The sequence below is a fragment of the Centropristis striata genome, chromosome 10 (genome assembly GCF_030273125.1).
Source record: "Centropristis striata isolate RG_2023a ecotype Rhode Island chromosome 10, C.striata_1.0, whole genome shotgun sequence".
NCBI classification, from domain to species: Eukaryota; Metazoa; Chordata; class Actinopteri; order Perciformes; family Serranidae; genus Centropristis; species Centropristis striata.
Window position 1 is genome coordinate 11,489,160 of NC_081526.1, and position 14,750 is coordinate 11,503,909.

Consider the following 14,750-nt stretch of genomic DNA (forward strand, 5'->3'; position numbering starts at 1 on the left):
TTTTAGATATTTTCTTTTTACATGCACTGTATGTGTTAAAATGATACAAAACAAATAGGCTACATGCTTTTATTTTGAAATATGATGCTGTGGTCTTAAGGCTTTTTTTTTTTTAACAACCAAATTATATGTTAATTTATCCTGAGCATCACTGTATTACTTTACTTGATTATAATAAAAGTTTTCTATATTTTTTATAACAATAAAATATTTTAAAGATTGTTTTTGTGTTATTCACAAATTATATGATGGTAAATAATTTTGAATATAGGTTTGTTTTTTCCACTAAAATTGTAGTAAAACCAGAACTATGTAGCGAAGAGTTGGGGTTGCACAAACAACTGTCATATTTCTTGAAAAGAGGAAAATGTACACATCCCAAAATCCAACCGAATCCTGGTGGCATGACACGGAGGAGCTATGTGTTCACTTATAACAGCCTTGTCTGCAGGGTGTCTCATAGGGAGGTCACACAGAGTTCAGTTTTCTCGCTCATGTCTACTTTAGTTGAAAGGGGATGCTGCAGAATTCAAGCCACGTTACACCAGAACAAAAAGAGATGTCAGAGCAAATCTTGTCAGAATTTGTATTTTGGCTCAGTGTGGGTCGGAGTGAGTTCTGTAAAACAACTCTGACACTTTTCTCTATGGCAGCTCTGTTGTTTTCTTTTCACTGTGGTGCTGTGAGAGCTTGTTCAAGCTTTAATGAGAGATCAAGAATAAATGAGTGTCAACAACAAGTGTTCGGCATATTAAATTATCTTCTTACCGAGACACATTTTTAGCATGCAGCTCATCTGAAAAAGAGGAGGACAAATCACGCAGGTAATCAAATGAAGTCACTTTTATTACATCCTGTCAGACAGAAACTCAGCGTGGAAATTGTGATGAATGATCTCATTCTGCTGAACTGTACTTGTGCATTTACAGATAATAAATATTTGAAAATTGTTGAACTGACTGATGTTGTTAATTTTTGTTAAGTGATCTATTTAAGTGCTTTTTCCTTGCAGAACAATGACAAAGATAATTCTTGCAATATGGTAAAAGTGGCATTTTATAGTGACAACTTATCAAAGTGCTATGCCTTAAACAATATTTTAACATTACATTTAAAATAACCAATAATACAACCTTCCAGAAACATTAGAGTCAAGAGTCCGCTTGCACTTAAAGGGTTATGATCACCTTAACAACGCATGAACTGAAAAGTGTGTAATGACTTTAGAAATGAAAAAATCTGAAATCTGAAAATTAGTTTTTAAACTGTAAGCAAACCCTTAAACCATCCAGCAGTGTAATGTACATACATGTGCAAAGCAAAGAAATACATCTACATATGCTTGTAAATCATTTCTTAAATAATCCACATTAATTTCAACAAAGGCATGATTAGGAATGTACACCTGGGCTATTAATTGCATTTCGTCTGGATGCTGTTTTTATTGTGTCAACAGTATGTCGGCATCACAGTTGGTGAGGTGCAGGCAGTCTGGTCTCTTTTTGGGTACACAAAGAAAATCCAGTCGGACAGGTTTTGTTAGTTGTTGTAGTCTGTCCCCTCTAAGTGATCAGGGATGGGCAGTCCAGTGAGGACTGTTAGACACCTGTTCCACACGTTGAACACGGGGCAGACGGGCTGAGCGAAGGCAATATCAAATGTGTGCAAGTGCTGGGAGCTGACGGCATCGTAAAAAGACAGAGATCCAGAGTCATAGTCCAACAGCACCCCGAGACGACGCAGGTGGGGTGAAGGCTCGATGGGCATCTCCTTACAGTTGTGACGCACCACCCACGAGTTGTTGCACCGAGACAGCACCCAGGAGGCAGAGTTCTTGCCGACCCACTCATGTTTTGGTGCAGACTTGTACGCAATGCCCACTGCAAACCTGCCCAAAGAGAGAGAAAAAAGAGACATTATATAACATGTCATGCATTGTGAAGCTTAAACATTGATAAATAAATAAAAAAGACCACAAGCAGCTCTGTGAGTCTGCACTCTAGCTTTGAGCTAAATAGTAATTGTTAACAAAACGCAATAAATACATCTGAGGAGATCACAATGTTATTATTTTTGCTCATAAATCAAAAATATTGGACTGAAGTTAACAAATCACATAAGTCATTACAATTCATTCTGTGGGGAACGTGAATGTTTGTACCAGATTTCATGGAAAACATCCACTAGTTTTCCAGACATTTCACTCAAACCCACAAATGACCTCATGGTGGCGCAACAACAAGTCTGAGGATCAACAAAGTTAGTGTAATTTATCCCTCTGGGGCCTGAGGACCATGAATATCTGTCCAAATATTCATGGAGAAAAAGCATGCACTTCCAAAAAAAACCTGTTCTTCATTGTTGTTGGACCAAACAAGAGACTTAATGGTTAAAAGCTGCATTCTGTTAGAAGATCTCAGTGATCGAAATGTATCACAGCAACAGTAAAACAGAAATAAAACAGAACAGTGGAACAGAACAGAACAGTGTGCAGATTCGACTTCTCGTCAATTCAATAATAATCCTTTAAGGTATTTTATTTTGGAGGGTCACGGCGTTAGCATGGCTGAAAACAGGTAAATGTTTTACCATGTGCTTCCTCCTATCAGAGCTTCCCAGTAATGACGTCCACTGTCGATGTAGACATTTCCTGTGACACCGTAGCTGCTGTGGCTGGAGAAGCGATCCTGGCTGTGACTCTTCTTGGATGACGTCTCGTCCCTCTCCACCGTCAGGTTGTCATGGGAAACCCTCAGCTTTCGGTGAGCTGACTTTGGGTCCAACTTGAACGGTTGACCTTTAGAGAAAGGGGAAAAATGCTAGTTCATAATGCATTACAATTCTCATGGGAAATGAATTATGGAATGAATTCTTGACGCACTGTTTGTCTTGAGTTTCCCTGGTTCACTGCTGCGGTTTCCAGCCTGGTTTATAGCCTTCACAATGAAAATGTACTTGGTGCCACACTGGAGTCCATGCACTGTGTAGTGATTTTGCTTGATGTTTGGTACAATCATCCAGCTGTCAGCAGAGTTACACAAACCTGCAGCCCAGACAGAGAGAGAGAGAGAGAGAGAGAGAGAGAGAGAGAGAGAGAGACAGAGAGAGTCAAGGACAAATAATTAACCAATTCATCATGAAAAATCATTTAAACTCTCATTCAGTGTTTGAAAATCAAGAAGTGGTGGCGATGAAGCATAATTATACTCAGCGTTTCAATCTATAGCTGCTATTTTTGACTCATCAAATACAGTCACATTGCCACTCATCCAAGTGTGCTTGAGTGCAGAGGCAGATGAGAATAAATTGCTTGATCGAGCATGTTGTGACCTTGTTAGAGCAATCAATTCAAACAGCCTGCTGCTCATTTCAACCAGAGATAATATCGAGCTTATGATGTGCATCTGGATTCAAATCCAGTCTGACTGAGATGTTATTTTCTCCCCATATCCCTTCGTAGTCACTGCAATAATTGCAGTGTATTTTGGTAACATCCCATTACCCATAAGAGCCCGGACAGAGCTCTCTTCTCCTGCTGCCACAATACAGTATTATGTTTGTATATTGTAACGTAGCCCCCAAACAATTTAAAGTCCTTGAGTGAAATCCCTTTCAAATCCCTCCGTCATTGTCATGTCTCCCAACACAAACATTACACTGCACTCCCAGCAGAGAGCTGCGTATAGACTTACTGACAACATTAGATTGGCTGGTGAAGATGGCGTACTGAAGTTCATACGATACAACAGAAAATTCGTCGTCTGATGTCCAGTGAACTGTGATCGTGTCGTACGAAGCTGTACATAGCTCCTCGCGGATTACTGGTGGATTTGGTGCTGCAATCACAAAACAAAAGACAAATGTTTTTCTGAGACAGTAAATGAAAGCTGAGTGGATTCTATCCCGCACACAACAATGTAAAAAAAATATGTTGCAGAGACCAGTGGTGGTAAATAGCACCATCCATTTGTCTCATTTTATTCTGAACAGTGTAATTAAGCTAGATTGCAGTTCCCTCAGCTATTACAGCTACAGCCCCCATGCAGAGTTAAATTCAAGCTGTAGAACCCGTTTCATTCAGCAGAAAATGAAGCTCAACTGTAGCCTAACATTTGTGAGCTTTTAGTTTTACTAAGAGGTACATAGTTAAAATGTAAAGTCCTGCTTCTATGGATGCCAGAGCCTTTGAATTGTATGAATCTATAATTGAAGGACAAGGCGAGGATAATAGCACTGTTTGGATAGAAGGCATGCACCAAATTATCGAGTTTCAACTACTTTCACTTAGAGTGCAAGTGGAAAAACTTGAACTAAAAGCTGTAATGTAGCTGAGGGGGAATAGTTAATGTGAATTAACAGATATGCTTCATGCAAAAAAATTTAAAATAGTGTGGGCCTAAAGGAGACTTATTATGCTTTTCCATAGTATTTGGTCTTACATGTATAATGTTAGAATGTTGGAAGTAGATATTAAATGTGGCCAAAGTTTTAAATTATAATTTATTTATTTACTTATTTTTGTCTTCCTTCTCTCCTATTCATTTTATATATTTAATTACTATCCAGAGTTGTATACTGTCGTGGGATGTTGTTTGTTTACCAAAGAAATTACAAAAAAAGTGTGAATCATATTATACATTTTCTGCTTAATTCAATTCAATTAAATGATTATATTTTTTTATTATCTATTTTTTAAAATGTATTTTATCATTATTTCTTTTTTATTTACCTTATTACTTTCCGTAGTTGTATACGGTATAAAATGTTGTTTGTTTACTGAAGAAATTACAATAAAATATGTAAATTACAAAAAAGAGACCGGCGCTAAAACAGAGCATCTCAGACAGAGAGTGAACAGAGGTGCATCTGAGATACGCACTTTGAGAAAGATAACGTGTTTTTTCTTATATCAAAGCATGTAAACAGGTGCTAGAAGAAACACAAAAAAACAGTGAGAACCTGAAAATAATATCTTTACCTGTGAGGTAATCCAAGGTTTCTAGCATCTTCTTCTCCCTTGTGAAGTCCAGAGCGAACGTATCAAAGGTGTCGTTCAGGTTAATTTCAGGTAACAGGATTTGAGAGGAAGCAGTTGCCATAGAAACTCTGTAATAAAGAAGTATATTCGTAGATGGTAAAGGTTTTATACAGCATATTGTTTATTGATAGCGTTGGCTTTTTTTTTGTTCCCTCACCTCTCGCAGGTGCTTTTAGCCGTTTGGAGGAAGCGAGCGTGGTCGCTCTCTTTGAGAGTTTGGTCGGCCTGAGTGATGAGGGACGAGGACCTCTCGATGCACTGCTTGCAGCTGCCTATCTGCTGGGCGAGTTTCCTCAGCCGCACAGACTGGACAGAAAAAAAGAAAAAGCACATGTTGATCGATGAAAAGCTTAGTAAATAACCAAGCAATGTACCTCTTACTGTATGAGGCATCAACTTGCCAGATGCTAGATTAGATTTGACCTCACCAATAAGAAAATCCTACCAGGGGAAATCTGATTTACACTTTGACAATTTGATTTTTCAGCTTGTGTAATACCCACGAGACTATGAGCTTCAATCTGTTGCAATAGCTATACTGGCATGCAAGGTGTATTTATGAAACATCCCTCATAACACTGCCATAGTAACTAGACCCTCCTATCCCACATCTGTGCCTCAGTGGCTTAGTGGTCGCAAGCAACCTCAGAACATGACATGAGGCACGGGGTGAGGAAGGAAAGAGTCCTCCTCCAGAGAGGGCCATCTCAGGAAGCAGGGCTGACCTTAGCCTGACACTGAGCATGGCACAGCATGCCACTGCTTCTCTAATGGCATCTAACATGGGGAAAGAAAGGGAAACGATCCAAGGGGCAAAGCACAAGCACATTAAATATATGAACACGGTGCCAAAAGTCCTCAAGAGCTGAGGGCTGATGCTGAAGACAAACCACAGCAATAAACTCTGCAATATGGTCAGCTGTTCAGTGCAAGTAGCTTCAAGTGTGCAAAACCACAAACATGAATTTATCTAAAGAGATCTGAGGATGTCGCCTCCGTCTGAGCTTTAATGTCATAAAATTTAATGAGAAAATGATGGATTTTAAATAAAGTGATATGTGAGGAAGCTTTCTCTGAAGCATCAATGCAAAATTGAATTTCTAATGTCACTTACCAACAATAAGAATTAAATAATAATAATAATATAATGGGTAAATGACAATAAATAAGCAGGGTTTTTCAAAGGTGGCTAGTTATCTATTTAGAGGAAAATCTGATTATTTGCTCTGCGACTCAAACGCAATGTTATACATGAGAGCTACAAACTGGGGACATGCTAAAATGTAGTGTAACAGTAGGACAAGTAGAGAAGATATGTTAAGTTATCAGAATTACATCAGTAATGTCAGTTACACAGTGTACATATAAGCTTTTGGTCACATTAGACTAAGTATGGCTTTTGCAGCGACACACTGAAGGCAAATGCTATTTTTGTGCACTGATTCATTTAGAGTTTTTTCATCTTTCAAAATAGTAGAAATAAAAAAATCCCAAAAACACATCGAGGTGTCTATTATGCAGTGGTGGAATCTAACTAAGTACATTTATTCAAGTACTGTACTTAAGTACAATATGGAGGTACTTGTACTTTACTTGAGTACTTCCATTTTATGTAACTTTATACTTCTACTTCACTTAATTTTGAGGCAAATATTGTTCTTTTTACTCCACTACATTTAGCTGACAGCTTTAGTTACTTTTCAGGTCGAGATTAAACATAAAAAACATGATAAATTCAAAATGATTTTTAACTTTTTTATTAATGAAACCATAACAGTATATTAAGTAGTTAAAATTATCCCAACCCTTACAAAATTAAAATGCTGCTTACATAGATCAGCATCAATAAAAATAATCCAATATCAAATTTAGAATATATGAAATATATATGAATATGTATAACAATGAGGCCATTCTGCATAACCAGTACTTTTACTTTAGATACTTTAAGTACATTTTGATGCTGATACTTTTGTACTTTTACATGGAGAAATTTCACAGTGTGATATTAGCACTTTTATTTAAATAAGGGGTCTGAATAATTTTTACACTGGTTTTATTCTAATTATGCTTTAGATTTCTCCTAAAATCACCAAAAGCTTGAATGAGATAATGCCTCATTTGCATTTTAAAAGATAAAAATGGGTTTCAAAAGTTTCATGGTCATGAATCACTATTGGTGTCTAGCAAAATGTGTGGAATTTAGTTTTTCTCAGATACTCAGAGTGAGTAAAGGTCTTTTATTGCTTATGGATTAAACAATGAATTTGTGAGAAGAAAAAAATGTTTTTTAAATCTCTCCGAAGTGACTCATCTTAAAAGATAACGTTTTGAAAAGCTTTTATTCTCACCCAGCAGCAGTGATTGAAAGTGTTGTATTCTAATAAAAACCAACAGGCCCAGGTGTTGAGTTGTAAGCCTCCCTGTCAGCTGTGTGGGGAGGCAAGGTTATCAACACACACAAGGTGATAAACAAACAAACAAAGGTTATCGAGACACAAAAGGTGATACACAGTACCTTTCCCTCCTTTATCTTGGTAGCTATGATTTGTCTCCGCTGCTGTATGATATTAATCAGCTGGTCACACTCCTCCAGCAGCTTGTTTTCTTGTCGTGTTGCATTTACCTAGACGGGACACAAGCACAGATAAGGGACATGAATTTGAAAAAGATTCTTAAATATCTTTGCTGCACAGCAGCATGTTCATTTAGATTAGATCAGTTTTAAATACATTACTGACAGAGAAATTAATTTTATGCAAAGCTTATATGATGGGAAAAGCACATTAGAGGATAAATCTGCTTGCCTGGATGTTTGTTTTATTTAATATTGCGTAATATCTAGGCTACTTTATGTGTTATTTCCATTTCGGTGTGTACATATATTTAGGCTGCGTTTGCTCTGATAATATTGAATTTTCAGCACTGTAAGCACATTACAGAAATTATTGATTTATACACTAATGAGCAGCTAATCTTGTTGACATGATGAAAAGCCGCTCTGCGATACAGTAATTCATCACTGTGTTAATAATTTAATGAGTCGTTGCCCACGATACGCTGCAGAAGCAAGACGCCCGCACCTGAGAGAGAACAGATAAACAAACTCACCTCCACGTGTTGGCAGGTTTGGATAAGTTTGCCCATCAGACTTTCCAACTCACTGGTCCTCTTGATTAGACTGCTGAGGTTGGAATCCAAAGCGTGCTGCAAAACAGAATTGAATATGAGCGTTTCATTACACACTGTCCCCTCATCAAACTGTAAACAGCTGAATAAATCTTGGAGGAGAGTTAGGTGAATGGGAACATAAGGAGTGTATCTGGCTGGGGTGTAATGGGCTCAGGAGAGGACACACAAGGCTGCCACTGGATATAACTGGCCACATTAGGGCTCCGATCAGTGTAGAGCCCCCCGGTCCTCCCCGAGCGCCACAGATCCCATCACGCTGCCTGCTGAGGCCACGGAGCTTAGGCGAGCATCTGCCAGTGATTTGGACAACTAAACCCCGGCTGTGTTAATCACTGACTCAGATCAAAGGCTTATGTTTCAAGCTTAATCTCTTACTGTAATTGGGTGGCATGATGATTGTGTACTGTGGTTGTACAAAATGTCTTTTGATGTAAAGTGTTATTAGTCTTAAATAGAAGATTAATCCTAATTACATTGTGTGAATTCAATTTAAGCAAAAGTGTAGAGGGGTTGCTCAAAGGGATGTGACTCAAAAATGATTGACAGGTCTTAACCAACCCAGCAAGGTTTGAGAGGTACGTTTGGACCAAAATCGTCAAAATTGCAACATTTTTCATAGCCGAAAGTGTAAAAACAGAAATAACCCTCAGAGTTTCAAATTTTACAAAGATCCTTTATTGAATCATGTAACCAAAACTTTTGTCGGGACAAATAAGCAAATTCAACATATTACATGGAAATCGCTTTCTTCTACATGTCTCATTTAAAATTGTACCAACGAAAATTTTGCACAAAGAAATATCCTGTAAAAATATATAGTTCTGTGCTCCTCGGCACAATTGGGAAGGCATGAATGACTTGGCTAGTAAAATTTGGCCTGATTTGCAGGCTGTTTACACAGAGCTAAGAGGAGGGGACAAGAAAGAGTGTAAACGAGTTCAATATATAGGATCTGCAGCACCTGTTTTTCCAATAGTGGTATCATTTGTGGGTACTGTATATACAGATTCCTTTTTTTCAATTAAAAAAAAAATATATATATTAATTAAATTCAACTTTTACTGTCACAGTGAGTAAAAGAGGTTTGATAAGCACATCAACACCAGTCAATAACAAAATTATCTGAATAATAAAAATCTAAATTATCAGTCATGAAGCTGATGTTTTCAACATAAATCAGATAACAAAACAAACAGCTAAAAAGCTAGTTTTAAGCAATTATTAAAAGACTAAGATATAATAAATTGATGTTTGAGAAGTTCACATAATAAATGGTCATTCAAGATGGATTCAATATTAAATTAATCATTACTGTGTGTTGAAAGCACACACATTATAAAACTTTCCCTTCAACCCTTTATACCCAAAATATTATATAATCATGAACACTTGTCCTTCATTTCACTGGAACAAAAAGAAAATACTGAAAATAGAAAAACTGTAAAGAGAGGCCTTTAAATCTCAAGGCTTGTCGGAAATAGAGGGGAGACCTCTTTCAGGTTAGACATCTCACATTGTGATTTCATAAGGTGGGTGCGTCACTGTGTACTAAAATAGCAGAGGCTTTCTATCACCACTCTCACAAATGTGATTTATTTATATGGAAGAGAAGGTGATGAAAGCCTTTTCAGATGCTGAGCTGAAGGTACAGGTGAGGTGAGTTGAAAACTTTTAAAGTGGACGCATGAAACATAACATATTAATCAAACAAATGTTGAATATAGCCAGATGTATACAGTTAAAACTCTCCTCCAACAATTCTTTTGTTTGAATATGAGAGGTATCACAGGAAGCCAAACAGAAAGAGAAAGCAAATGGAAGAGGCGGGAAGCATGAGAGACGTTTCGGTGTTCTGTATTTCTCTAGAATACGGCTTCTCCTGCAACATTCATACTGTCCGTGTGTTTGGACAGCTCTCTCTAATGGAAGTTTTTTTTCCTAGACTCATTTAAAACTGATGAGAGGAAAGAATAGCAGCTTCCTTTTGTATGTGAATGCTTCTGGTCCCACACCTTTGCTTTGGCCAGTCTCTTTTCCTTCCTTTCAAAGTCCTGACAGGTCACTGACAGGACTTAGAGCTTTATCCTGTGTCAACAGTAGAAACTGTATCCATTGTCAGAGTTTGTCACTCCATCCTGTGAACAGCGCAGCCCCCGTTACACATCTGTACACTTTGTTGGAGGGATTTTTTAGCTTTTATTGAATCAGAAACACATGTCATAGTGTAGTTTTCCATCTGTACACAGATGCACTATTATCTAGTATCTATTAACACTCAAAGTGCACTTCATTAGAAGCTCAATATGTATCTTTTTAATGTACAATAGGTGTATTCTACAGCTGTCAACACTTTTGGAATCCATTTGAAAAAAATCCAATAATTGCAAAAAAAAAGAGAAAGGTATCCGAACTGTAGCAGGTTAAGTTTGAAAGCTACAGAGAAGCTATGGTATCATTTCAGACTAGAAGACCTACTGAACCCATCATACCAACCATGCTAAGGCATATTGTTGTTATTGTGAAGGGGGCTAAATAACACTCCAAAGTTACACTAAATGTTGGCAACTGCAGTTTTAGGGTGAGGGTTAGGGTTAGCCTCTCCGTTACAGAAAATATCTTTATATACAAGTTTTAGTCTTCAGGTAAAAAAAGCTAATTTTGCAACATTAGCAACATTGTTTTCTTGGATTTCTTGTTCATTTTAATGCCTGGTACAACTAAATGTACATTTGTTTGGACAAATATAATGATAGCAATAAAAACAGTAATAATAGTAATAATAATAATTTAAGAGCTGATATCTAGCCATTTCCATGGTTTTCTTGATCATGATTTTAGTTATCAAGAAAACCATGGACAATGTCTAGGTATCATCTCTTAAATTAAACTCTTATGAGCTATTTTTGTTGTTATCGTTATATTTGTCTAAACAAATGTACCCTTAGTTGTACCAGGCATTAAAGGAAAAAGACAGCAAGGAGAAAACAAGGGTGGTCTAATATTTTTCCATTACTTTATGTTCACATATGCTAAAAAGCTTGAGCTGCTACGTATTATCACCTGATTATAATTTCAAATATGGGTCTGTTTTACAAACATTAAAAAAGTTAAAACAACCTTTAAGGGATGGGTCTGCCCAAAATTATATAACTTTGGTTTATATATATTTACTTTTTTCTGCAGTAATATTTATCAGTCTGGATTGTTTTGGTGGAAGTATTTTTTGGGGGCATTTTGAGCACCACAAGTGTAAGTGTAGCCAAGTGTAATACAGTAAGACAGGCATCTCCAACACCAAAACAATCTAGATTAATAAATAGCACTAGAGGTAAGAGAAAAAAATTACGTTTTTAATAACTCTTATTTTACTATAGTCTCCCACAAGATTTGGACTATTTTATTTGGACATTTTGACATGTCACAGCAGGAAATGCACAGGTGTAAATAATAAAAATGAACGATGGCTGAATTCCATTTAGCTGCTTCAGGTTCAGGGTCTTGTATCGTGTCATGTTGTCGTGCTTTACTGGGATACTTAAATAGAACTGGAATAGTAATGTTATGAGGAGCACCTGTGCTTTACTTACTATAAGGTCTGTTGTGAAAGAAGCCTGTTATTAAAAGCCTTGTTAGTTAAGGTCAGATCGAAAGCAGGTTTCAAACCGGTTTCATATTTAGGTGGCGGTTCCTACCTTTTAATTACATTAGAATTACAGATTGTGCCTGAATAATCCTCTTAAGAGTGTGTGTTCATAGGGTATGTTTCCCAGTACCTCTTTAAAAAGTGGAATACATAATACGCTGTGAAAGGTATAATGTAATTATGTATTTTTTCTGTTGCATAATCTGCCTTTTAATAGAAAACAGACTGGAAACCTGAATTTTTTTTTACTAAACACGCAATGGACAAAATGTTAAATTTCCCCTATTACATGTTGGGATACGCCTCAGCTTCATCTGACCCGAAATAGGAATAAGCTGAAATAAACAATGTTTGATGGATAGATAATAACAGATATAATACCAGACAAGGATCATGACACATAATGCCAAAACCAGACTGAAGGAATTACTGCATTATACGTGCTGGCACACACGCACACACACGCACACACACACTCACGCCAATGTCACAACATCCCCTTGTGTGGGAATTTTCTGAGAAATGTGAGGCACTGTGGCTGTAAACATGTGTTTGGAAAAACCAGCAACTATGAACAAGCTCAGCTGCACGCCACCTGGGTCCTGTCCTGCATGCCACGAGAAAAAAACAATTTCTGAGATGGGAATTGCTCTTTCCTCTGTCACTTGAGGCTTTTAACAATGCAGCTGAGTGCACGTAATATGAGGTCAACGAGATACAGGGACAGACAAAATCAACAACAGATTGGCAAACTATATCCAATTATACATAATTATACAACACCTGAAGGTATTAGAGAAAACTTTAAGGATGAATAACTAACGAACTAACTAGCTTGTTTAAAGATAATCATAGAAAAAAATATTGGCCACCCATGTTTTCTTCAATTTCTTGTTAATTTCAATGCCTGGTACAACTAAAGGTACATTTGTTTGGACAAATATAATAATAACAAATGATAGCTCATAAGAGTTTAATTTATGAGCTGATATCTAGACATTTCCCATGGTTTTCTTGATAATGAATTTGGTAATTATCAAGAAAAGCATGGAAAATGATTTCTTTAGATTTCTTTAACCGGAAATTGAAGAAAAAGGGTGGTCTAATATATTTTTCCATGACTGTATAACTACTAATAATGAAATAATAAAGCAGTATAACCACCCAGGCTACACTACAATGTCTCTAAAGCCTTTAAAAAGCAACATAGGGGTCTAGGTTTTTCCAAATCTCTCCCTGAATGTGGAATTAAAGAAATGATGCTGATCACCTGGTCTGCCTCCTGGTGTGAAAGACCACGCCCCACCACACTGAGAAAGCGGCCAGGCGACTTCTGCACAATGACAGCATGATCAAACAAAGGAGACAGGTTAAGACTGGTCCTCTGACCTATCTTGTTGAAAAATGTTGCAAAAAAAAAGATTGCTTGCATCGCAGTTCCACTGTGACCAAGCATTGTGAAGGAGAAGAACGGGGGGAAACAAAAGGGTTTCGAGCGATAAAGTAAAGCCCTCCGTTTGTAAGTCATGCATGAACACTGTGAGTGTTTGTGGAAACAAAGCAGACCCTCATTTTTAATTCATGCAGTGGATGCCATGCAGTTCTCAGGATGCACTTTGAAAAGCTCAACAGAACAGAGCTAAATCCTCCATTAAAATAGGAAATATTTTGATGGTTTAACCCTCTGAAATCTTGGGCTATTATGTCCGTTGAAAAATAAGTTAAAAACTATTACTGTGGCATGTTAGTATCAGTTTTTTCAGCGCAATCTCACCTTATATGTCCTGATAATTAATTTTTAACTTTGACTTACTTGATAAAAATTTTGAACCCAAAAGGAACAAAGGAAAACGTAAAATCTGATCTTGAAAATTATGTTTCACACACATAATTTTAAATGTTGCAAATATGAATACAGGTTGTAAATATTACATATAACAGGTAAAATGATGATAATCTCTAGTTCTATATTTTTATACTAAATATATTTGACATTATCTTCGGTTTTACTTGGCCGAATATCATCAAAGAAAAATCTGGTATGGAATTTCAAGCCAGAACTTTAGAGGGAAGCTGATGGCAAGACTCGACGTTTCTTCATTTTTATGTCTTCACGTTATAAAGAAGTCATGTGAAGGTGCTTTCATGGACTCCAGAGGGTTAAGAGAGATTCTTTTCCTTAAATTTAGTTGCATACAGTAGGTCAAAGCTAACTTATTATTTCCATGTCAGAGGCTCCACTGCACAATGGCCTTGCTATAAACTGATCCCCTGAGGTGGCTGAAGACATGATGGAGACCGCGCACTGACCTGCTAAGCCAAATTCTCACTCTTATAATAAAAGCTGATTCAATCTATGTCGTATAATGGAAGGAATGAAGAGCCACTTTTTTATATGCTCCAGCTAACAGCTTCTTCTCATCCCTTATTGATATCAGCATATCTGCTAAAAGTGAGCACTTCCACTTAACCTAAAAACTGTGAAAGCTGTCTCTTATATCGGGTGTCAACGTGTTTAAGATTGGTCAAGAGAGAGAGAACCTCCGACTTATTTAATATATTCTTACATTTGGTCTTTAAGGATAAGGCTGGCAATATTAAACATATCTTATTGTGAACAAATCCAATAAAAAAGACCAAAATCAAGCCCCAAGCCATTATTAAATATGTAAATGTTTAAAAACAAGTCATGAAAATATATTCTCTTTTTTTTTTTTTAAAGTCAAAGGCACTTTAGTTTTTAGCATTACCCAAACTAGGGCTCCTCGATGAAGGCAAAAAACATCACGATTATTTTGGTCAATACTGAGATCACGGTCATTAAACATTATTACTTGTGAACTTTAAAAAAGCTTAACAACTAAAAAAAAACTTTCA

General features: G+C 36.8%; 1 protein-coding gene across 5 annotated transcripts in view; it reads right to left on the reverse strand.

Annotated features, from left to right (window-relative positions):
• Positions 1-834: 834 nt before the first annotated feature.
• mid1 (midline 1) overlaps positions 835-14,750 on the reverse strand; it is a 28,969-nt gene continuing 15,053 nt past the window's right edge. For all 5 annotated transcript variants that reach the window (XM_059343370.1, XM_059343367.1, XM_059343368.1 and 2 more), the window contains exons 3-10: positions 8,150-8,245; positions 7,557-7,664; positions 5,196-5,344; positions 4,979-5,106; positions 3,693-3,836; positions 2,882-3,043; positions 2,590-2,797; positions 835-1,888 (exon numbers count right to left, since the gene is read on the reverse strand). In XM_059343370.1, coding sequence (XP_059199353.1) covers positions 1,540-1,888; positions 2,590-2,797; positions 2,882-3,043; positions 3,693-3,836; positions 4,979-5,106; positions 5,196-5,344; positions 7,557-7,664; positions 8,150-8,245 — 1,344 coding nt within the window. In that variant the 3' untranslated portion in view covers positions 835-1,539. The remainder of the gene's footprint in view (positions 1,889-2,589; positions 2,798-2,881; positions 3,044-3,692; positions 3,837-4,978; positions 5,107-5,195; positions 5,345-7,556; positions 7,665-8,149; positions 8,246-14,750) is intronic.